This window comes from Pleurodeles waltl, chromosome 11, assembly GCF_031143425.1.
Source record: "Pleurodeles waltl isolate 20211129_DDA chromosome 11, aPleWal1.hap1.20221129, whole genome shotgun sequence".
Classification (NCBI taxonomy): Eukaryota; Metazoa; Chordata; class Amphibia; order Caudata; family Salamandridae; genus Pleurodeles; species Pleurodeles waltl.
Genome location: NC_090450.1, coordinates 6295377 through 6320551, shown reverse-complemented (window position 1 = coordinate 6320551; position 25175 = coordinate 6295377). Strand labels below are relative to the sequence as shown.

Here is a 25175-nt window from a genome sequence, read left to right as displayed (position 1 = left end):
CGGCGCTACGGATCGCAGAATGCCAGGGTGCTCAGCGTTTCATCCTTCCAGATCGGCGCTACGGATCGCAGAATGCCAGGGTGCTCAGCGTTTCATCTTTCTAGATCGGCGCTACGGATCGCAGAATGCCAGGGTGCTCAGAGTTTCTTCCTTCCAGATCGGCGCTACGGATCGCAGAATGCCAGGGTGCTCAGCATTTCAACCTTCCAGGTCGGCGCTACGGATCGCAGAATGCCAGGGTGCTCAGCGTTTCATCCTTCCAGATCGGCGCTACGGATCGCAGAATGCCAGGGTGCTCAGCGTTTCAACCTTCCAGATCGGCGCTACGGATCGCAGAATGCCAGGGTGCTCAGCGTTTCATCCTTCCAGATCGGCGCTACGGATCGCAGAATGCCAGGGTGCTCAGCGTTTCATCCTTCCAGGTCGGCGCTACGGATCGCAGACTGCCAGGGTGCTCAGCGTTTCATCTTTCTAGATCGGCGCTACGGATCGCAGAATGCCAGGGTGCTCAGCGTTTCAACCTTCCAGATCGGCGCTACGGATCGCAGAATGCCAGGGTGTCCAGATCGGCGCTACGGATCGCAGAATGCCAGGGTGCTCAGCGTTTCATCCTTCCAGATCGGCGCTACGGATCGCAGAATGCCAGGGTGCTCAGCGTTTCATCCTTCCAGGTCGGCGCTACGGATCGCAGAATGCCAGGGTGCTCAGCGTTTCATCCTTCCAGGTCGGCGCTACGGATCGCAGAATGCCAGGGTGCTCAGAGTTTCTTCCTTCCAGATCGGCGCTACGGATCGCAGAATGCCAGGGTGCTCAGCATTTCAACCTTCCAGATCGGCGCTACGGATCGCAGAATGCCAGGGTGCTCAGCGTTTCATCCTTCCAGGTCGGCGCTACGGATCGCAGAATGCCAGGGTGCTCAGCGTTTCATCCTTCCAGGTCGGCGCTACGGATCGCAGAATGCCAGGGTGCTCAGCGTTTCATCCTTCCAGATCGGCGCTACGGATCGCAGAATGCCAGGGTGCTCAGCATTTCAACCTTCCAGATCGGCGCTACGGATCGCAGAATGCCAGGGTGCTCAGCGTTTCATCCTTCCAGGTCGGCGCTACGGATCGCAGAATGCCAGGGTGCTCAGCATTTCATCCTTCCAGATCGGCGCTACGGATTTCAGAAGGCCACGGTGCCTGCATTGCATCATATAAAGTACAGGCCTGCATAAAATGTAGATGCACGGGCTTAAGCATGACTACCTCGCCCCTCTGTTGTTTAAACAAAGGTCCTGAGTACTTTGTTAAACTCTACTAAACTGACACTAACAGACTCACCATCCACCAACATACAGAGCAGGCAAGTCGATCTGAAACCCAGCCGGGACGGATCAGACCACATTTTCACAACGACAACTATGTAAATTAATTATATTTATATCAATTATATCTGTGGAAAACACACAATGCCCTAAAACTGGATGGTGGCTGGCGGTACACTATGAGCCAGCCCCCCCACCCCTCCTCACCAAGGCCTAGGAGTTGTGAATGTTTCCATTCAGTGCACCAGGACGCAGCCGACCTGGTGTCTGGGGATGGTAGATGGTGGCTGGAGGTTCACTGCTAGACAGCCCCCCCAAGGGGCCAGGGAGCTGTGAATGTTTCCATTCAGTGCACCAGGACACAGCCCACCTGGTGTCTGGGGATGGTAGATGGTGGCTGGAGGTTCACTGCTAGACAGCCCCCGCAAGGGGCCAGGGAGCTGTGAATGTTTCCATTCAGTGCACCAGGACACAGCCCACCTGGTGTCTGGGGATGGTAGATGGTGGATGGTGGTTCACTGCTAGACAGCCCCCCCAAGGGGCAGGGAGCTGTGAATGTTTCCATTCAGTGCACCAGGGCAGAGCCCACCTGGTGTCTGAGAATGGTAGATGGTGGATGGTGGTTCACCGCTAGACAGCCCTCCAAGGGGCAAGGGAGCTGTGAATGTTTCCATTCAGTGCACCAGGACGCAGCCGACCTGGTGTCTGGGGATGGGAGATGGTGGCTGGTGGTTCACTGCTAGACAGCCCCCCCAAGGGGCAGGGAGCTGTGGATGTTTCCATTCAGTGCACCAGGGCAGAGCCCACCTGGTGTCTGGGGATGGTAGATGGTGGCTGGAGGTTCACTGCTAGACAGCCCCCCAAAAGGGCCAGGGAGCTGTGAATGTTGCCAGTCAGTGCACCAGGACGCAGCCGACCTGGTGTCTGGGGATGGTAGATGGTGGATGGTGGTTCACTGCTAGACAGCCCCCCAAGCGGCCAGGGAGCTGTGGATGTTTCCATTCAGTGCACCAGGACAGAGCCCACCTGGTGTCTGAGAATGGTAGATGGTGGCTGGAGGTTCACCGCTAGACAGCCCCCCCAAGGGGCCAGGGAGCTGTGGATGTTTCCATTCAGTGCACCAGGACAGAGCCCACCTGGTGTCTGAGAATGGTAGATGGTGGCTGGAGGTTCACCGCTAGACAGCCCTCCAAGGGGCCAGGGAGCTGTGAATGTTTCCATTCAGTGCACAAGGACAGAGCCCACCTGGTGTCTGGGGATGGGAGATGGTGGATGGTGGTTCACTGCTAGACAGCCCCCAAGGCCCAGGGAGCTGTAAATGTTTCCATTCAGTGCACCAGGACAGAGCCCACCTGGTGTCTGGGGATGGGCGGTGTTGGATGGTGATTCACTGCTAGACAGCCCCCCAAGGGGCCAGGGAGCTGTGAATGTTTCCATTCAGTGCACCAGGACAGAGCCCACCTGGTGTCTGAGAATGGTAGATGGTGACTGATGGTTCACTGCTAGACAGCCCCCAAGGGGCAGAGAGCTGTGAATGTTTCCATTCAGTGCACCAGGACGCAGCCGACCTGATGTCTGAGAATGGTAGATGGTGGCTGGAGGTTCACTGCTAGACAGCCCCCCCCCCCCCCCCCCAAAGGGCCAGGGAGCTGTGAATGTTGCCAGTCAGTGCACCAGGACACAGCCCACCTGATGTCTGGGGATGGGAGATGGTGGCTGGTGGTTCACCGCTAGACAGCCCCCCAAGGGGCAGGGAGCTGTGAATGTTTCCATTCAGTGCACCAGGACAGAGCCCACCTGATGTCTTGGAACAGTTAGTCCACCTGAAGTCTGGGAGAGGGGAGATGGTGGATGGTGGTTCACTGTAAGTTAGCTCGCCAGATGTCTGGAGATGGTGGATAGTGGTTCACCGTAAGTTAGCTCGTCTGATGTCTGGGGATGGGAGATGGTGGCTGGAGGTTCACTGCTAGACAGTCCCCCCCCCCCCCCAAAGGGCCAGGGAGCTGTGAATGTTGCCAGTCAGTGCACCAGGACACAGCCCACCTGATGTCTGGGGATGGGAGATGGTGGCTGGTGGTTCACCGCTAGACAGCCCCCCAAGGGGCAGGGAGCTGTGAATGTTTCCATTCAGTGCACCAGGACAGAGCCCACCTGATGTCTGGGAGCAGTTAGTCCACCTGAAGTCTGGGAGAGGGGAGATGGTGGCTGGTGGTTCACTGTAAGTTAGCTCGCCAGATGTCTGGAGATGGTGGATGGTGGTTCACTGTAAGTTAGCTCGCCAGATGTCTGGAGATGGTGGATGGTGGTTCACTGTAAGTTAGCTCGCCTGATGTCTGGAGATGGTGGATAGTGGTTCACCGTAAGTTAGCTCGTCTGATGTCTGGGGATGGGAGATGGTGGCTGGTGGTTCACCGTAAGTTAGCTCGTCTGATGTCTGGGGATGGGAGATGGTGGTTCACCGTAAGTTAGCTCGTCTGATGTCTGGGGATGGGAGATGGTGGCTGGTGGTTCACCGTAAGTTAGCTCGTCTGATGTCTGGGGATGGGAGATGGTGGTTCACCGTAAGTTAGCTCGTCTGATGTCTGGGGATGGGAGATGGTGGCTGGTGGTTCACCGTAAGTTAGCTTGCCTGATGTCTGCAGCGGAACAGCAGGGCGATGGATCACTGAATGAGGGCAGAGGATGGGCCCCCAGAATGAGGATATTTATTTTCTCCTGCTTTGAAGGAGCAGTGACAGACAGGGACAGCCCGATGCAACTCCTCAGTGTTTGAAAGGATCCCCCGGCAGTGGGAAGTAAACGGACGGGGCAGTTTTATAGTAAATGCCCTGGGGCAGTAGCCAGATGGGCGAGTGAGGTAAGATAATGGACATACTCAATTTGTCTTCATTACAAAACAGTATTTTTCATATTCCCATCGTCCTTTATTGTGCACCCTTTATTCCTCCCAGTATACACCACAGAGGAAAGACTCGGGGCAGGGCCTTTGGTGCTCCGTGAAATCTCAGGGCAGGGTCCTGGTGCTCAGTGAAATCTCCGGGCAGGGTCCTGGGGGTCAGTGAAATCTCAGGAAAGGGTCCTTGGTGCTCAGTAAAATCTCAGGGCAGGGTCCTGGTGCTCAGTGAAATCTCCCAGGGTCCTGGGGGTCAGTGAAATCTCCGGGCAGGGTCCTGGGGGTCAGTGAAATCTCAGGAAAGGGTCCTTGGTGCTTAGTGAAATCTCAGGGCATGGTCGTTAGTGCTAAGTGACACCTCAGGACAGGGTCTTTGGTACTAAGTGAAATCTCGGGGCAGGGTCTCTGGTGCTAAGTGAAATCTCAGGACAGGGTCTTTGGTGCTAAGTGATGCAAACACAAGGACGGACAACATGATATATGAGTGACAGAGATCCAACAAACATGGCGGGGGTCAGCCATTTTGTTTTTTAGATAAGGACTTATGCGCGGGCCTGGATGCGGGGGAGGGTGGGTTGAACTTTAGCAGGCTGCAGCTAGAAGAGGTTGACTTTAGATCACCCACACGAATAACAAGCACCTGGGATCCAGCTTGTTGTGTTAGGAGTTAATGAACTGGATGGATTCCAAGGTGCACCGTGGAATCCTTTGGGATCCAGAAGCCGAGGAGCCCTGATTGCTCGGCGCCCTGGGGCAGAGTGTTTATGTTTTGATGCAGGCCTGAAATGGCCTTCACCTCTCATCCTTTTCTAGTTCACTCATTGGATTATTAGCAAGTACAGTTTCCGTTTCTTCTGAGAGGTAAAGATTGAGGTCCTTAAAATACCAGCGGATGCTCGACCTCCATCTCACCCCTGACCTTCGGTGCCACCATTTGTAATGTGCGCGATTGTTCCACTTTCAGTTTGATTTCCGTAATTAACTCATGTTGGCATCACCGCGGAGTGACTATTGTGAGCCACAGAATCCGTATTCCCACCGCAGGGAGCTGGTGGAAGGGGGCAGCCGGTGCCCGCAGCCTCGGAGTGGTTGTGGACTGGTGACCATGTGCCCACTTGGGAATCCGAAGCCTCAGTTCTAACCCAGGCCTTATCTCCAGTGCAACATGCGTGATGCTTGCCAAGTCCCTTACCCTCTGATGGTGCCAGAAGCATTATTCATTAACTTGAACATAGAGCCTCGAGGTCGGCTGTTCTTGCTCTGTTTGTCATAAAAAGGTCCATGCAGAAGGATCTAGCCATGGGGGCCCGAATTACCCTAAAGCACAAACTATCTGTAAGAAGAACGTTTTAAGCTTGTACCTACAAGTTACATCGTCTTCCACTGATGTGCACATTTCTTGGGAGAGTCCCAGGGGTGTACAGTACTTATTTGTTTTTTCCTAACTGAAGATTTGCCAAGGTAGATTTCCCTGCCAAGAGGATGCATCTCCATGGCTCATTTCTTAGTGAAATGCGTCATTAGCAAACGATGGTTTTAGGACCCATAAAGAGGCACCAAATATGAGACGTTCTTGTGCCAGCAGCCACTGTACCATCCGGTGAGCCCGAGTGACTTGGGCCCGACACTTGAGTTTCACAACACGCGCGCTGATACTTTGGGAGGGCCTTCAGTGTTTTAATCAAATGTTCTGAGATAGATAAGTGCGCAATGTTAGCCTCATCCAGTCAAGAACTGATTCCATCCTGGTCTCTACTCTGAGTAAAGCTCAGAATTGAATCCCTTTCATCTGGAATGGAGGACAGTAAGAAGCCAGCGGGCACTGGTTGGGTCTTTGGAAGGCGTGAGTCCATCTTGCCCTGTTGAGTCTTCGACTCATCCAGTGCAACGAGCTTTATTTCCACCAGTGAACACCAAATCTCAATGGACCACCCGTAGGGACGAGCGTGCTACCCACCATCTCCATAATACCTGGAATCGGCTTTAACTTATTAGGTCCAGGGCAGTGCTCAATCTCTTAGAGTTGGGTAGGGGATTTAACAGTGTTCCAGGTGCCTACAAGGACATGTTCAGCATCTTCTGTCTACCATGTAGGTGGTTACACAGCAATATGGCCCTCGTCTAAAATACCTGCCATCAACAGGTGCGAATGAATATCTTGAAACAGAGCCCCGCCTTGTGGACTCTTCCATTTCAACGTGAATGAGCGAGCGCCACTGTGTGGGATCCACCTTTAAAGAATGTGGCCATCTGAGACGTGCCCTTGATTATGTACACGTCGAGCAGGACAGGCGACGGCTTCAGAGATTATAGACAGGTCCAGGAGAATCAATTCCCTAACAGCACCATCACAGAGCAGACACTGAGCTCCCATAATTGACGTTATTGCAAATGGGATTCCTGGGACCTTTGTCATGAGATCCCAGGTGTCTCCTCTGTAAGGGTGGTAATTATTTACAGGAGTGATGTGATGCTCTTGAGCGTGTTGGCTGGATGGATGCCCTTTCAGATCATGGCTAACACGGTTTGTAGTACGTGCTTCCTGCTAACTGAGGAGATCAAGACCTGAGATGCTCTTTCCTACCCCTAGAAGTCCAGCAGGCCCAAGCATCCTTTCACTTTAATCCTCACGTCTGTTTCTACTATTCTTTTTAAAGTTACACCGCATAACTTTTGTGAGTCATCTATTTATCCAACGTCCAGTATCCCCACGCTTCCCTTGGGAGGGATTAGAAGATGATAAGCGTGTTAGCCTAATTTGATATTTTCTTTATGAATCAGATGTTCGAGGGCCCTTTTGTCAAACCTAAGTTATCAATATATGTGATAGATGAATATATAATGTGATTTCCGTAAAATGCACTTCGCAACGCGCTAAAGAAAAACAAATACAATAAAAAATGATAACATGGTCTACACCAGACCGCATGTTACAGCAACTCATGTATAAGGTACTCCAGTAGGAATGTCCATGTATGTCTCTACCTATGAAGGTATGAACACGTGAGGACTTGTAATAATTGTACATACTCAATTTGAGTAACGTGCATGGCCTGATGTGTGCAGCGGAGAACTACACAAAGAGAGAAGTACCTCTTGGGTGAGTGGGGAAAAACAAAGGGTGATGGGGGCATCAGACAGGGTAGAGGAGAGGGGTTGGGAATAGAGTGGGCGGTGCTCAGGGGGTGATATCATTTGAAATATTTGTACACATTGTTCACAGGTATTTACATTTGTTGTCGTCTAAAAAATGATATCCTGCAGCCTTTCTTTTCATAGTCCCTGTACCCCCAGCAAGATTGTCACACATTTCACTTTCGGAAATCCTTTACATTTGTAGGAGAAAAAGGAAATGGCCCACCAATCTCCATGTTAAAAGAATAAGCATTAATTTGTGGGAAGACACAGCCTGATAGGTGATCTTTATCCTTGCTCCACAGCAAATGTGACAAGGTATACATACAATATAAAGGCATCTTTACCGCTCTTTAACCTTCTGAACTCCGGCCTGATTATTTTGAAGCTGCTGCCGGACCCCCCACAGCCCTACTTCCAGTGCCTGTGGTTTGTCTATGGAGTCACAGCAGACCCTATCATTGGCCCTCTGTGCAGCAAGAACACAAGAGGGCAAATTAACATAGATTTCATTAGTAAAAAACTGTTTTTCGCTACACTGTATATTTGTGGAATTCAGGTTATGACTGTGTCAAGAGATAGCCGGAGGCTTCTAACTCTAAAAGTGACTTTGGGAGATTGTGCTCGGAGGGCAGCTCAGGTGGGTTTATAGTCAGAAGACAAGGTCCTCTCTTTTGACTCAAGATTATCTTAGTTTTAGCTCTCTGCTGGTGCAACCAGAGAGAGGCTCCATCGCCCTGTATCATTTTAACATACGTGTGAGTATCACCCACACTGGGTTGTAGCCAAAGCTGCAGTTTTTCAAGTTTGCTAATCGTGGGGACAGGTATGCATTGATTAGTACCAGGGAGACACAGGAAACCTGAGGAAATCCCACGCAGGATCAGAATTGCTGCAAAAGTGAAGTTGACAGAATTTGACAGGAAGGAGCCAAACATTATCGTGGGAGCTGGGACGGCTATCCATGCCGTCATCAACCACTCAACTGGACCCGGTGGCCCATCACGTCGAAAGCCGTTTATAAGCCGCTGATAGGCCCAACAGGCTCATGAATCGGTGGCGTAAAGCAACGTGAAGTGCCTCCAATGCACAATGTGGTGGGGTCCCTCAGGGCTTCCAATTCTTGCAGATATTCATAGCGCCCCAGGCCTATGGGGAGCACCAGAATAGCAGGGGACCCCAGCACAACACGGGCTGTTGGGGCATACTTAACTTACTCCCCTGTCAGCATTGCAATATCGCCGCTACTCAGCCTATCTAAGGCCTCTTCCCGGAGTCCTATGCGGTCCCTCTCCTGTGCTTTGGTGGAAACTAGATTGCAGGGGTAACCGCTGAGAATGGAAGTTTAACATGAGTCCATTAAATTTGTTAGCTTCTTTTTCATATCAAAAGGAGGTTCTTCTGAATTGAATGTTTTTATCAGGGCCAAAACCACAGGGGGAAAAAAGTTAGCATGTTTCTATAGTGGTAGAATTTGAGAGTTTAAGTTTGGCCAAAAGGGGTGTGACTGGCTCTAGAGAAACTATGGTGCCAGATGTACAAGGCCCTAGCGCCTCTAAGCGCCACACTACCACTGTTTTTTTACCCCAATGTGGCATTTAGGACCCCATTCTCCTTTGCATATTTGCAAAGTGGCACAATGCTAGCATTGCTCCATTTTGTAAGCCCTTGTGCCACATTGTATTTGCGTCAGGTATAATGTACGCACGGGCAGGGGCGTTGCAAGGAAAGTGCCCCATCGGGGCTGATGTGCCTCTTTCTTGTAATTCTGGCCCTGTGTGTAATAAAAAAGCTTTGGTCTTAAAATGAGCTGAAGCCTTGGAGAGGATTTCGTTACAGCTGTCGAGGATAAGCCTTCCTTTACAGTGGAGATTCAAGAAAATTCGTTTATTTCCAGGAAAACCCCATAAAACGGCAGAATATAAAAGCAGAAAAGTTAATTGTGGTGTAAAGAACGAATAAAATTGCAATTATACGATATAAAAATGTATGGTTTTCGCAATGCACTGTTCACAAACTACTTATGCAAGTTATATAATTCTTGCCATTATGTAGCAAGTGTCAGTAATTGCTCTGGATTTCACCATGAAAAATAAACTGTCTACTAGCAGAGAGTACAAGAAGGACTCCTGGGTTATTCACAAGGTAAATTGTTTGATTAGTTAAGGAGATGTACAGCTTCCTCTACACAAACAATAAACAGTTATGACTACAGAAATTCCGAAGGAGGAACAGTAAGAACAAGCATTGGCAAAGCCAACAGGGCTTCCTGTACCACAAAAGTCTAAGGTATTGGGTTTACCAATGCTAGATGGGCGTGGTACGCCTGGGCATTCCTGCCGTGCATCCTCCTTTTAAAGCACCTAAATACCTGGATCCTGTAATATTCAGCGACTTGAGGCCTGTAGCTGAATTAGAATCAACCACAACCTGAAGAAGTAAGTCTGGAGCTGGTCCAACTAAACTCTCAGATACTTGCATTGGAGGCGAGACTGATCCTCATCAACAGAACTGCATTTACTGTCTAACAATAAAGAGGTGGTCCCTCTACCTCTGCTCTGGTGTCATAGTCACCCATAGTTAGTGTAATGTACAAACCGTCCCATTAACAAACGCTTTTAAAGCTAAACACAAATATTCACTCAGAGAGTGTGGTTGCTGTGCTGCGTCACACATGCATCTACACGGTTCTTTTAATGGAAGTCTATGTTACCATCATTTTCTGGCACTGGATCTATGTTTTCTTCCACATTAGATTATCAAGGATGAAGCAATTTGTACAAACATAGCATGAATGTATTGTATGTTGATGTGTTTGAAACTATCACGAGACAGGTCTCTAACACCTCAACAGACAGGGCATATTCACAGCAGAGGTTCCAATCCTGAGGAAGGCCACTGACCAACAGGGGTTGATGGGTGACTGAAACATGTAGCCTCTCAAAGGATGCCACAATAATTGTCATTTCTACCCATCACATATAAATAGTTTTATCAGATCAAAGGCACTCTAACTAAATTTGAGGCTGAGTGCCGGGCCAGATAATTTGAACCTTTATCACATTTTGGATCCTGCCCCGTCAACCTACACAATATGAGAACTCCCACAGATAGGTCAGCTCACCCCAGTAAGATGTGGCTTTAGGGTGGACAGCTCACTGATGAGGCATGACACAAGTTGTAGGTGACAGAATATTCTGCCTTGAAGTTTAGAAGCTACAGAACACATATGGAATGGTTTGCTTCCAATTTAAATGTTAAATTGGCTCCATCCTGTTGTGTTATTTAGTGCACACAGAGAGGTTGGTGTAGCAACTTATAAAAATTCCTATTGCTCATTGTTTTTGTATAGATGACATAAACAGTTGTAAAAAAGACAAAATATGAAAATATAGGAGGAAAAGCAAATACATATTTTAAGGAATCTCAAAACAGAACACTGAAATCAATATTTCCAGACTTTGTAAATCGCATGTTTTTTTTTTTTTTTTTTTATTTCATGCAGAAAACTGAAGATAAATATATTTTTATGTTCTATGTGATCTAGCTCAGAAATACCAGAGAAGGCTAGTTGGAGGTAGGTAAAAGGACATACCTGCTGGCTGAGGCAATGAATAATCAAATGTCAGAATTTACAAGGAAATGTTGCAATTTACTTCCCTTATGATTTTGAACTGAAACAAATGCTCTGGCCATGTGGTGCTCCAGAGCAGCCTGGAAGCAAAGCACCATAAATACTGTCTTTGTGTGCCAATGTGTTGTGTAAGACAAGGAAAAGCCCAGGTTCCATAGGGGCCTAGTGTATATCTTGTTATTAGGAACAGTACTCCATATGGTAAACAATGATGACCAATTCAGGAACGTTATTTTCTTTTTCTAAATGTTAGTATTACTCAAAATGCAAAGCCTAAATAATAAAAACACCCCAAAACTAAATATTGAGTGAGATGAGAAGGTGGTCGGTGCCCAAACTGTGATACAATGGTGCATAGTGAGTAATTTACATAACAACAATTATGCACACTGCCCGTGTAAAAACAACACACTCAACACAGGTCTGGTGCCAAAGGTCGACAGCATTTGAATTTCCTCACAATTAAGGGGTGATCATCAGGACTGAAGATAATACTGCTCGGAGAGAGAAAATAGGGAATATAAATACGAAATGGAAATTACAACATAAGATAAAAACATAAAACTAAATTGAAAGTGAAGTCAGGACGCTGACGTCTCACACCGGAAGGCTATACATGTAACACAAGGTGCTTAGCCGATAGCAAGGTGGAGCTAAAGGTTGGGGGGCAAGGAAGGAAGCTCTGCTACCGACCCAATGCATGGACCAGAAAAAGAATAGCTTGTGTGATTGAGGCAACAAGGCAATCAGAGGCCCGGCTCACCAATATTTCCTCCCCAGGATGGGGCGTGTGGGGCTATGTGGATGAGAATGCAACATATCTCAATGTTCAAGCAAATTAAGAGGGATAGTCAGAACAGATAGCAGAAGCTCTAGACTTCAAAAAGTTTAGAAATCAAGCCGACAAGGAGCACAGAAACACAACTGCAATATTTTGAGATCCAAAAACGGTGGAATTGTGAAAGAGAAAACTAACCCTGAAGCCAGGTTGTGAGAGACATGCACAACGGGGTGTCCCACGCAGTGGCCAATTGGGACAATAAACCAAACAATTGTGCCCAGGAAGCCATGTTACTCTGGCGTGTGTAAACATGTTGAAAAAGAAAGAGGACAAAGCGGTCACATGTGTTATTCTTATCAGACCTCGGTGGCCATATTGAAAGGAAATGCGTACCTAGCACCCACCTCAAAAAACGGTCTTAAAAATAAAAAAAGGTGATTTCTAGAAATTATACATTATATTGCTGAGGATATTCAATACATTTTAAGCATATAGATTATTTTTCATAAGAGAAAAGCACACGGTGTAATAACAAAGTATGTTCCCAGTTGTCAAAGGTAACGTTTGTTACATCAGACATAGCAATAAAAAATCAGGTATTATGCATAATTTTCCAAACTCTATCAATAAATTCATTTTGTACTAACAGAGCAATGAAGTCCAGCCTTCCATGTGGTTCAAGCTCAAAATAGTGGTGTCCAGGTGTAGGTGACTAATTGTAAGCAACTGGATCTCTCATCACCCTCTTATATACCAGGGTTTAGATTTCTCATCACCCTCTTCAACCTAGTGCTTAAATAGCCACCTCCCTCTTATACTTAGGGCTTGGATTTCTGTCACCCACTTTTGGCTCGAGGTTGAATCTCATGTCACCCTCTTCTACCTAGGGCTTAGATCTGTCTCCCCACCCTCTGTAAAAAGGTTCAGCTCTCTTGTCACCATCTTCTACCTACTGCTTGGATCTCTCATCACCCTCTTCTACATGAGGTGTGGATCTCCTGGCACTCTATTCTAGCTAGTGCTTGGATCTCTCGTCACCGTCTTCTACCTACGGCTTGGATCGCTCATCACCCTCTTCTAAACCAGTGCTTGGATCTCTCGTCACCCTCTTCTACTTGAGGTTTGTATCTCTTGGCACTCTATTCTACCTAGGGATTGGATCTCTTGTCACCACTCTTCTAAACTAAGGCCTGCATCTCTCATCAACCACTGCTGAACTAGGGTTTGGATCTCTTGTAACCCTCTTCGACCTCGTGCTTGAATCTCTCGTCACTCTCTTCTAAACTAGGGTTTGGATCTCCCGTCACCCTCTTCTCCTTGAGGTTTGGTTCTCTCATCCTTACTCTTCTACTCCGTCTCATGAAGAAGTAATCACCACTTTTCTACACACGGGGTTGGCTCTTTCATCACCACTCTTCTATACTAGGGGCTAGAGAGCTGGTCGTCTTTCATTTTAAAGTCTTGACAGTTGAAGAAAGGCTTACTTTTCAAACACTGACTTTGAGAGTTGGATTGAATGCCGCTCCTAAGTGACGATTAATGCAATTGATTTTTAGCTCTTTCTTTGTAAAAAATATTAATGAGCCTTTCAGAGCGGGCAAGATGCGATAAAACTAAGAATGATGATGAGGAATAAGTGCATTGGAACATGATCAGTCTGCTTTTTACTCAGCTCCGAAATATTGCGCTGACTAAGTCTTATCCAGTGTATAGAATTTACATCTTAACAGAAAAAAAGGAAAACCATCAGAAAGGGAGAGAGTGGCACAGGTCCAGCGAGAGAGGAAAAGAGAATCACAGCAACATGAGGGGAGAGAAAGAGGGGGTGCAAACAAAGAAAGGGGGAGGGAGAGAGAAAAAGCGAGCCAGGGAGTACATGAGTGTGAGTAAGAAGGGGATAAAATACAGGGAGAAACGCAGCGGGTATGTAGAAGTTTGGTGGGGCCATGGCACAAAAACTTTGCGGGCGTCTCTTAGGTTTCTGACCCAAGAAACAGTTCATCATTAAAAGGCATGTGCTGTAGGGAAAGTGAAAACAAAAACATTGTGCCCACTAGTGGTGTTAGAGTGTTGGTGCAGCAAGAAGGAACACGTCAGGCTTTCTGTTTCATTAATTAGAAGTGTGGTTTAACAGAAAAGTGGGCCCCAAAATGCCCGTCTGCCTTACCCGAGTGATGGCACTGAGGAGGGAGACAGAGAGAGACTTAGATCAAGAGAAGCTTCAGAGAAAGAGACATACAGGGGATGGACGAGACAAGAAAGAAAGAGGGGGAGAGAGAGAGAGAGAGAGAAAGAAGTTCAAGAAAGTCAGAGACAGGAAGGGGGCAATATATAGAGAGAGACTGAGAGAGGCACGGTGAGGAAGGGGTGCATTCAACACCCAAAGGAGAAATAACAATATTTCTTCATCTTACGCCTCTATTTTGATGCAATCCCAGGTTTACTGACCTTAGTAAATCTGGGAAGCTGGCAAAATCCGAGGGTCAATGCACTGGAATGCCCATGCTCCACCCACGGAACGCTTTTCCAGCACTGAGTAACATAAGGCAGTGACCTGCGCTACCCTACGATACTCTGGATTTACTAAGCTACATAGAGCCAGGCTGGGTGACTTTGCATTGCTTAGTAAATCCCATTTAAGGGCTTGTGTTTCCTGACCTTGCCCTGCGTAATGCAAGCATGATGCAAGCTTCCTGACCTTGCCCTGCGTAATGCAAGCATGACCCATGCCCTTAGTAAGTCTGCCCCTTACTCTTTCATTTTTTAAAGAAGGAGCGCGGGTACTAAGGACCAAATGTACGTTGCTTTAGGTTTGCAATTTCCGAATCGTGATTTTTTGAGATTCGCTATTAGGAATACACTGTTTGCGATTACCAAATCGGTCGCAAGGGACCTGCCTCATTATTATTATTCATGAGGAAGGTTGCAATTTAAGAACCATTGGGAATGGCCACACTCACAGGGATGGTGGCTTGCTGCGGTACAACAGACCACCATGTCCGTGACTCCATTTGTGAATAGTTACCAACAATCTGAAGTTGGTGGTAATCTGTGAATGTTTTGCGACCGCATTCCCGGTGGCAGAGCATTTCTACATAGCAGTGCGACTGGCTATTAGGAGGGGACACGCTTGGCAGACCCATTCCTAATATTGCGAGTCTCAAACCCTATTTTACGAGTCGGTAATAAGTTACCAACTCGCAAAATAGGGTTGGTACAGGTCAAAAAAGCATTGACTGGCCATTCGCAACCGGTAAAAAGCTTCCTACATCTAGCCTGCATTTTATGAAAAGAGGGTATAAAGTGAGAGACAGGGCAGAGTTAAAAACAGAACCCATGCAAAGACTTTGAGGAGCTGGCTTACCTTCGATGGGCCTCGGTACAAAATGCGAGGAGGCCTTGGTTTTCTTCACCCGGTTGCCTTTCATGATTTCGCCTTCCTTGTTGAGCCCCAGGAACCAGGCGCGCCCGGACTCCTGCTGGCGGTACAGCGTGGAGGAGTAGATCACGTAGTAATTCTCAAAGACAGACTCCTTGAACTTGCACTCCGGCGTGAAGATCTCCTGGAAGAGGGGAGCACATGAGGTGGTGAGCAAAACACTGAGGAACCTACTGGAAGAGGGGAGCGCGCGAGGTGGTGAGTAAAGCACTGAGAAATTTCCTGGAAGGGGGGAGCGCGCGAGGATAAGCAAAGTACTGAGGAATCTCCTGGAAGAGGGGAGCGCACGAGGCGGTGAGCAAAGCACTGAGGAATCTCCTGGTAGAGGGAAGCGCACAAGGCGGTGAGCAAAACAGTGAGAAATCTCCTGGAAGAGGGGAGCACATGAGGCAGTGAGCAAAACACTGCGGAATCTCCTGGAAGAGGGGAGCGCTCGAGGCGATCAACAAAGCACTGAGGAATCTCCTGGAAGAGGGGAGCGCATGAGGCGGTGAGCAAAACAATGAGGAATCTCCTTGAAGAGGGGAGCGCGCAACGCGGTGAGCAAAGCACTGAGGAATCTCCTGGAAGAGGGGAGCGCGCGAGGCAGTGAGAAAAACACTGAGAAATCTCCTGAAAGAGGGGAGCGCACGAGGATAAGCAAAGCACTGAGAAATCTCCTGGAAGAGGGGAGCGCGGGAGGCTATGAGCAAAGCACTGAGGAATCTCCTGGAAGAGGGGAGCGCACGAGGCGGTAAGCAAAACACTGAGAAATCTCCTGGAAGAGGGGAGCGCATGAGGCAGTGAGCACAACACTGAGAAATCTCTTGGAAGAGGGGAGCGCACGAGGCGATGAGCAAAGCACTGAGGAATCCCCTGGAAGAGGGGAGCGCACGAGGCGGTAAGCAAAACACTGAGAAATCTCCTGGAAGAGGGGAGCGCATGAGGCAGTGAGCAAAACACTGAGGAATCTCTTGGAAGAGGGGAGCGCACGAGGCGATGAGCAAAGCACTGAGGAATCTCCTGGAAGAGGGGAGCGCACGAGGCGGTGAGCAGAGCACAGAGGAAAAACAAGACAACGGCAAAGGTATGGGTGAAATGACACCAGGTGCGTGAGAGAGGCAGTGTTAGCGGACAGAGCACGTGCTTTGCACTAGTGCTTGCACCCCTTCCCAACGCGGATATCATTGTTAGTTTACGAAACTGGCACTGCCCTCAGATTTGTCACTCTGCAGCAGCTTTCCCCTTGTCACTAACTACCACATGTGCTCTCAGCCTCACCAGGGAGTGTGTCTGTGCAAAATGGTAATCACGCTAGCGAAATCTGGGGAAATCTGGAATTCACACTTTTTTGAGTCACGTATTTCACAAACATCTGTTTTTCAAATAATCACACTGTTTTCTTAAAAGGTCTCTTTTGTTAACTAAATGTCGCAAAACTTGTGCAATATGCTTTTGAACAATTATGTCCAATTGCAGGAATATTAGGCAAAATTTTTCACTATGCTATAATCAAATTTAGCAGTAAACACTATCTGCTAGCCTGAAATTCATTGAACGAGACTCAATTTCGCACTAAAAATATAGCGCCAAAAAACACACTGGTGCAAGGCACAGCCGCTCACCTCATGGCTGTTCGCCTTGTTCCTGAGCACTTGCGGACAACGTCGCACAATAGTGTCATTTCGCTTATTTGGTGTAATAGATTAATGTGAAATTGTCGAATTTAAGCAAGAAAAATGTTTTTTTTCCACAGTAGACGGCTGGAGCAAAATTGTGGTTATTCTTGTTATTTTCACAATAAGGACGCCAATGTCATTCGTAAATAATTTTGCTCCTTCACAACGACCTACCTGATTCAGCCATGTGCTGCCGGTGAAATAATCCACAGTGGTTCCATTTTTTTCAAAGGTTAGGATAAAAGAAATGCCAATTTTTATGCACATAACAACGTAAAGAACACCCATTTTAAAACTTGCACTCGATGATAAATGTATATAGTGGGACCATCTGTAGGGGAGGGCAATGAATTCTGCTCTGCAGGCAGAGTTTGTTGAGTTTTGCCAACAAAAATAATCAGTGCCCTCTTCTGATGTGCATTGTGTCACTTGCGTTGATTTCACAGCGTGGGACAAACTCCCGGCATTAAAAATCAGCACGAGCAGCGTGGCTTGCTGCACTCTGCTGCTCACGGAACTCCATATAGCACAGCAGAGCTTTTTCTGCACTTCGGGGAGCTCCGCATAACAGAATCCCGCAAACTCCACTCAGGCCTAACTGCGTGCACAAAAAACATCCCCTAGGGCATGCTTTGATGGGGTTAAACCCAAAATAAGCCTTACACACAAGTTGCTGAGGCACTAGACACACCTAAAGATGAAATGTCACCCACACATCACATCAGCAGTCTAAGATCAGCTTCTCAGCTTGTCATGGAACCAAAAGAACTCTCGCTTGTGAGCAGTAATAGTGTGGCCCCCTCTCTAGGGGAGGGGTGCTGGTACCGTATATTAGCTTTTCATCCACTACATACATGGGGGAATTTTTATGAGGGGTTTGCAGCATGTCTGCCCCACGCAAAGTGGTACATGTGTGGCGCAATCCACTAAGGCATATTTTTGAAGCCACACAAAGCCACTTTGCGTGGCTTTGAATGGCTTAAAAAATATGGGGTAAGGCAAAGCAGCACAATCACTGCTTTGCCTTGCTCTGTGCAAGTGAGGTGTTCCTTCGGTGTTGCGTGGGTGTTCCCATGCAAAATCCACAGATTTTTCCACATTTATAGATTTACAAAGACTTGGAAACATGGGAATGCACCAAAATCTTATGCCTACCCAGGTGTAACAAGTAGAAAAATATGTATTTCTTCTAGTTTGTTTCTCTTTCGATTTGTGCTGCATTCTGCAGCACACATAAAAAAGCCTCTCAGGATTGTTTTTGTGCAGGAAGGTTCTCTTTCTTGTACAAAAATAGTCTGCATAAACACAGACACCTTTGAACCGTGGTGCAGGGGTGCCTCCATTGGCCATAGGCTTCCAAAAAGGCTCCAGAGCCAGGGGAAAGGACAGGAATGCACTGTATTGGATAAATACAGTGCATCCCTGCCCTTTCCTTGTGACGCAAGGCAGCGCAGTGCAGAGACTTGATGCTCTGCCCCTCAAAACCCATAAATATGAGCCACAGTTTACCCAAGTTATCGCTCCAGCTGAGTTAATAATTGAAAAATTGACTCCCAATGGGACAATATTATAGTAAACAATATTTATGTCATAACATTTATGTGAGACAGTATTTCTGACAGCAATATTCTGCCATGCAGCCTGGGATGAGCGCCTTTTATACACTTTACTAGCTTGCAAAGCATTACCCATCCATCGGCTCAGACTTGGAGGGAGCAGTGAGTACCTCTACTCCCCTGTAGGTGTCTCTGTGCTAAGGCTGACTCCTGTCCAGATGCTGAGTCCTGGAGCTGCTGCAGCTTTCCAAATAATTAAAAACATGGACTACATTAAAAATAAAAAGATGCATTCTGGGCACCAAGGGATATATTGTGTGGATGATAACGTCGGGTGCACTGATGGGTGCTTCGGGAGGAAGTGGTCCAGGTGAGGGTCGTCGCTCGGTCAGTATGATTGGGGGGTGTGAGCTTCAGATTTCCGAACAATCATCCTGGGACAACTTGTTTAAACACACTGGGCCTGAGTTAGAGTTTGGCGGACGGATGACACGTGTGACAGATATCACTCCGCCGTAGTACGATTTGCATAGGACATTATGGGATCGTAATACGGCGGACAGGATATCCGTCACATTTGTGACTGAGTAACCCCATCCTCAAAACTCTAAATCAGGACCAATACGTGAGAAGCAGGACCTTGGGTAGCGTAAAGTGAGACGAGTGTGGATTGTAGAGGTACATAAAATGCAATCGTTTTCAACCTAATTGACATTTTTCAAGGTCTTCAGAATGTAGATAAGAGAGAGTGAGTGTTTTTGTCAATATGGGCATGCAAAAACCCCAGGTGAAATCAGACACTTCACATTACGCGACTGAAAGCATGTGTACCCAAGTCATTTCTACAGAATACATATTTTAGGGTGTTCAACACCCCAAACACCCCTCCTGGAGCTACGCCCGTGGTCCAGGGATGCTGACTAGAGTTTATAATTTCCTCTAGAAGGTACCTCTACGTCTGTCCATGAAATACGCCTTTCAAGCGCCTCACACCGCCGCCTCATGAGCCGCGACTTTGTGCGACTGATGCGCGGCGGCCATCATGCAGAATGTGCATTATTACTGCAGTGCAATATTTGCCACTTTCAAACTTCATAACCTTGTACACCTAATAAAATTAAATTGAGAAGACACTTTAATTGGGCGTCCTTTTGTGCAATCAACAAATTAATGTGGCGCCTTGGGATGCCTACCTAGAACTATAGAAGAAGGACAAATGTGAAGGTTGCACCTGGGAAATAGATAGTTCTACGACATTGAACGTAGGTTGGTACGACTCCCTTCCAGTGTGCTGCAGACCAGCCAGGAGAGTTAAAAACAGACGTAAGTGGTTAAATTAAGTTAGGCTTTAAACGGTTATACTCCACCATGGACGTTCATCATTCGTCCCTCTGGCCTCCACGCAATATCAGATTATCCTTTGACATTGACATAGGATAAATGTACATCCAAATGGTGTATCTACAGGATAAAGTCATTGATTGTCTTGAAACATGGGCTGAACCCTGGGCTCCTGCACTCACACTGGACCTCCTGCCGAACAACACTACAAGTGAGGTCACATCTTCTACTCAAGTGTCAGCCACAAGGTTGCTCAGTATGAGGTTCACACAAAATAGGAAGTTCCCTTTGGCTAAGATTCACAAGAGTTTTGCTTCAGGTTTGCATTACTCTTTTCATGCCAAATACATTTCATTAGTTCTTTAACATAAGAGTCGGTATGGTGAAGAAACCGAGGAACTGTTTGTGCGTTACCATTAAACCCACACTCTAAACAGTATTACAGAGCAGACTGAGCACGAATGGACCAGGAGTAAAGGCAAGAAGAGACAAGAGGGCGAGGAAGGAGAGAAGTGGTAAGAAAGCTAATGAAAGGTAAGAAAAAAGACTTTGCTAGAGGCGCGCAGTATACGTTTCATCTTTACAGGGCTGCTATAAGTAACAGTGAGCAGCTAACTTCTCGAATAAATAATGGTGTAAATTCCATTGTTTTCTTTTCTGACTTCACAGTGCTCTGCTGTTCAGCACACATACAAAGTAGCAAACATTTAAAAACTTTAAAAGTTGCCTAGGGGTAGTATTGTTTACTGAAGGGAATCCTTCCGCTAGAAAACCTATGATAGACTCACACACACCCTTGAACTATGGCGCTAAAGTGTGTACATGGCACTAGGCAGCGAAATTCTGCCCCGGAGCTAGGGAGAGTCACATCTCTGTAGACATGGCGCTCTCCAGCGCCCTCTGTCGCGCAACGCAGTGCTGCATATTTGGCTCCGCACTGCGCTGCGGTACATGTTGGTAAATCTGCCCATGGTATTAAGTACTGGAAGGGTACTGCTCCAGTACAGAACCTATGCTAGACTCACGCACACTCCCTTGCACTGCGGTGTAAAGGTGTGTGTTGCTTGGCAGCACAATACTGCGTTGGCGCTACGGAGAAGGGAGGAGAGAGCTGCAGACACGCCGCTCTCCTGCTCCCTCCTTATCGGGTAACGCAGCACAGCACTTTTGGCTGCCGCACTGTGTTTTGTGATGTGTTGTAAATCAGGCCCATAGTATTTTGTACGGGAAGCTACTCTTGACATGTGGAAGTTCTTCTTAGATAGGGGAGGGTGTGTGGCCTTGTTGGTGGCTGAGTGGCTTCCTACATGGATGACTGACTGAGTACAGGGACTGATGAATCAATGTTGCAGTCACTCACCCGTTTATGGATCCGTGATTTGAGTTGCCCTCCTTGTAAATCGACCCCAAAATCCACATATCGTCATGGCGAAGATGCATAGAGTAGTATATATGTACTCCTTAATTCCATACCTACTGACATTGGCTATTATAATAGTATTTATATAGCGTTTACTACCCCTGACGACGCGTCGAAGATTCACAATATGTTTGTATTGAAGTTTGTGGAGCTGATATAAGAGCAGGCGGGTATTAAAACTTCAATATTATCATAAAACATATGTTATACATGCACTAACCGAACTCATGTAGGCTTCCTTCATTCATACAGCAATCTCTCTATGATCCTTGCAACCCATTCATCCCATCCATGAGTTTAGGAACTCCTTCAACCATGCATTCAAGCATCCTGTCTTCGAGTCACTTACTGGTTCTTGCCTTCGCCTCTTCACATGACCTCAGACACAAACTCAGCTAGAAGCACGTACACTCAGGAAAAGAGTCCGCTCTGTTGGCTTTGCCAAGGCTTAGTTAAACCTAGAACCTTCCCTTGCAAAGACCATACAGGACAGCATGGGAAACATGATGAAAGCGGTGACTACAGAAAAATTAAAGGCAACGTATGTCCTCAAAGAGGGCGCGGGTGTTACACGTAGACACACCCGTTCTACACTCCGTGAGTTAAGTTTATTTCACACATACCCTGAGTCACGAGCATCCTACGTTTAACATCATAGGAGGTTACAGAGTTCAACCGGCCTTACTTTGTATCTGTGTTCATTACATTGTAACTCACCGAGATTACACAGCACTCCTCGAGGAGCTGCTTGTAATAGGAAACAGCAGCTGCACAGATTCCCTTCTCTAAAGTCCATTAGACATCACTGGTTGTGAAAATCAACAATGTTACCGTGTGAGACACTGTCTCGAGTGGGTGAGACCCTGTTAACGAGGAGAGCGCCAGAGACAGGGCATTAGGTTGTTACAGATGAGAGCGTATAAAACATACGAGACAGTTTATATAAATCACAGCACCAGAGTTGGTGAGACACCCTGGGACAGGGGAGAGTGCTATAGAGTCGGTGAGACACTCTGGGACAGGTGGGAGTGCCCTAGAGTGGAAGAGACACCCAGCAGGAGAGCCGCATAGACCGGAGGAGACATGCTACGCAGCAAGAGTACCACTGGGACGGAGAGACCGTCTGCACTCACTGATAAGGCCCTGAGAGGTTCAGACATTGAGCCGGAGGTGGGTACGTCCCAGGGATGACGAGACACATCAAGCAGACGAGAGCACCACAGACTCAGTGAAACAGTCTGCTCAGGTGCAAGTGCACACAGAGACGGCGAGGCACCCTGGGACAAGTGCCATAGAGTGGGTGAGACACCCTGGGACAAGTGCACACAGAGATGGCGAGACACCCTGGGACAAGTGCCACAGAGTGGGTGAGACACTCTGGGACAAGTGCCATAGAGTGGGTGAGACACTCTGGGACAAGTGCAGACAGAGATGGCGAGGCACCCTGGGACAAGTGCCATAGAGTGGGTGAGACACCCTGGGACAAGTGCACAGAGAGATGGCGAGGCACCCTGGGACAAGTACCATAGAGTGGGTGAGACACTCTGGGACAACTGCACACAGAGATGGCGAGGCACCCTGGGACAAGTGCACACAGAGATGGCGAGGCACCCTGGGACAAGTGCACACAGAGATGGCGAGACACTCTGGGACAAGTGCCATAGAGTGGGCGAGACACCCTGGGACAAGTGCACACAGAGATGGCGAGGCACCCTGGGACAAGTACCATAGAGTGGGTGAGACACTCTGGCACAAGTGCCATAGAGTGGGTGAGACACTCTGGGACAAGTGCAGACAGAGATGGCGAGGCACCCTGGGACAAGTACCATAGAGTGGGTGAGACACTCTGGGACAAGTGCCATAGAGTGGGTGAGACACTCTGGGACAAGTGCCATAGAGTGGGCGAGACACCCTGGGACAAGTGCACACAGAGATGGCGAGGCACCCTGGGACAAGTGCCATAGAGTGGGTGAGACACTCTGGGACAAGTGCAGACAGAGATGGCGAGGCACCCTGGGACAAGTACCATAGAGTGGGTGAGACACTCTGGGACAATTGCACACAGAGATGGCGAGGCACCCTGGGACAAGTACCATAGAGTGGGTGAGACACCCTGGCACAAGTGCCATAGAGTGGGTGAGTCACTCTGGGACAAGTGCCATAGAGTGGGCGAGACACCCTGGGACAAGTGCACACAGAGATGGCGAGGCACCCTGGGACAAGTGCCATAGAGTGGGTGAGACACTTTGGGACAAGTGCACACAGAGTGGGTGAGACACTCTGGGACAAGTGCACACAGAGATGGCGAGACACTCTGGGACAAGTGCCATAGAGTGGGTGAGACACCCTGGGACAAGTGCACACAGAGATGGCGAGACACCCTGGGACAAGTGGGAGTGCCATAGAGTGGAAGAGACACCCAGCAGGAGAGCAGCATAGACCGGAGGAGACATGCTACCGCAGCAAGAGTACCACTGGGACGGAGAGACCGTCTGCACTCACTGATAAGCGCTGAGAGGTTGAGACACTGAGCCGGAGGTGGGTACGTCCCAGGGATGACGAGACACATCAAGCAGACGAGAGCACCACAGACTCAGTGAAACAGTCTGCTCAGGTGCAAGTGCACACAGAGATGGCGAGGCACCCTGGGACAAGTGCCATAGAGTGGGTGAGACACTCTGGGACAAGTGCCATAGAGTGGGCGAGACACCCTGGGACAAGTGCACACAGAGATGGCGAGGCACCCTGGGACAAGTACCATAGAGTGGGTGAGACACTCTGGCACAAGTGCCATAGAGTGGGTGAGACACTCTGGGACAAGTGCAGACAGAGATGGCGAGGCACCCTGGGACAAGTACCATAGAGTGGGTGAGACACTCTGGGACAAGTGCCATAGAGTGGGTGAGACACTCTGGGACAAGTGCCATAGAGTGGGCGAGACACCCTGGGACAAGTGCACACAGAGATGGCGAGGCACCCTGGGACAAGTGCCATAGAGTGGGTGAGACACTCTGGGACAAGTGCAGACAGAGATGGCGAGGCACCCTGGGACAAGTACCATAGAGTGGGTGAGACACTCTGGGACAATTGCACACAGAGATGGCGAGGCACCCTGGGACAAGTACCATAGAGTGGGTGAGACACCCTGGCACAAGTGCCATAGAGTGGGTGAGTCACTCTGGGACAAGTGCCATAGAGTGGGCGAGACACCCTGGGACAAGTGCACACAGAGATGGCGAGGCACCCTGGGACAAGTGCCATAGAGTGGGTGAGACACTTTGGGACAAGTGCACACAGAGTGGGTGAGACACTCTGGGACAAGTGCACACAGAGATGGCGAGACACTCTGGGACAAGTGCCATAGAGTGGGTGAGACACCCTGGGACAAGTGCACACAGAGATGGCGAGACACCCTGGGACAAGTGGGAGTGCCATAGAGTGGAAGAGACACCCAGCAGGAGAGCAGCATAGACCGGAGGAGACATGCTACCGCAGCAAGAGTACCACTGGGACGGAGAGACCGTCTGCACTCACTGATAAGCCCTGAGAGGTTGAGACACTGAGCCGGAGGTGGGTACGTCCCAGGGATGACGAGACACATCAAGCAGACGAGAGCACCACAGACTCAGTGAAACAGTCTGCTCAGGTGCAAGTGCACACAGAGATGGCGAGGCACCCTGGGACAAGTGCCATAGAGTGGGTGAGACACTCTGGGACAAGTGCCATAGAGTGGGCGAGACACCCTGGGACAAGTGCACACAGAGATGGCGAGGCACCCTGGGACAAGTACCATAGAGTGGGTGAGACACTCTGGCACAAGTGCCATAGAGTGGGTGAGACACTCTGGGACAAGTGCAGACAGAGATGGCGAGGCACCCTGGGACAAGTACCATAGAGTGGGTGAGACACTCTGGGACAAGTGCCATAGAGTGGGTGAGACACTCTGGGACAAGTGCCATAGAGTGGGCGAGACACCCTGGGACAAGTGCACACAGAGATGGCGAGGCACCCT

General features: G+C 48.6%; 1 protein-coding gene across 5 annotated transcripts in view; it reads right to left on the bottom strand.

The window, feature by feature from the left end:
* FGF12 (fibroblast growth factor 12) overlaps positions 1-25175 on the bottom strand; it is a 646321-nt gene that overhangs the window by 24716 nt on the left and 596430 nt on the right. For all 5 annotated transcript variants that reach the window (XM_069212770.1, XM_069212769.1, XM_069212771.1 and 2 more), the window contains exon 4: positions 15114-15312. In XM_069212770.1, the coding sequence (XP_069068871.1) occupies positions 15114-15312 (199 nt within the window). The remainder of the gene's footprint in view (positions 1-15113; positions 15313-25175) is intronic.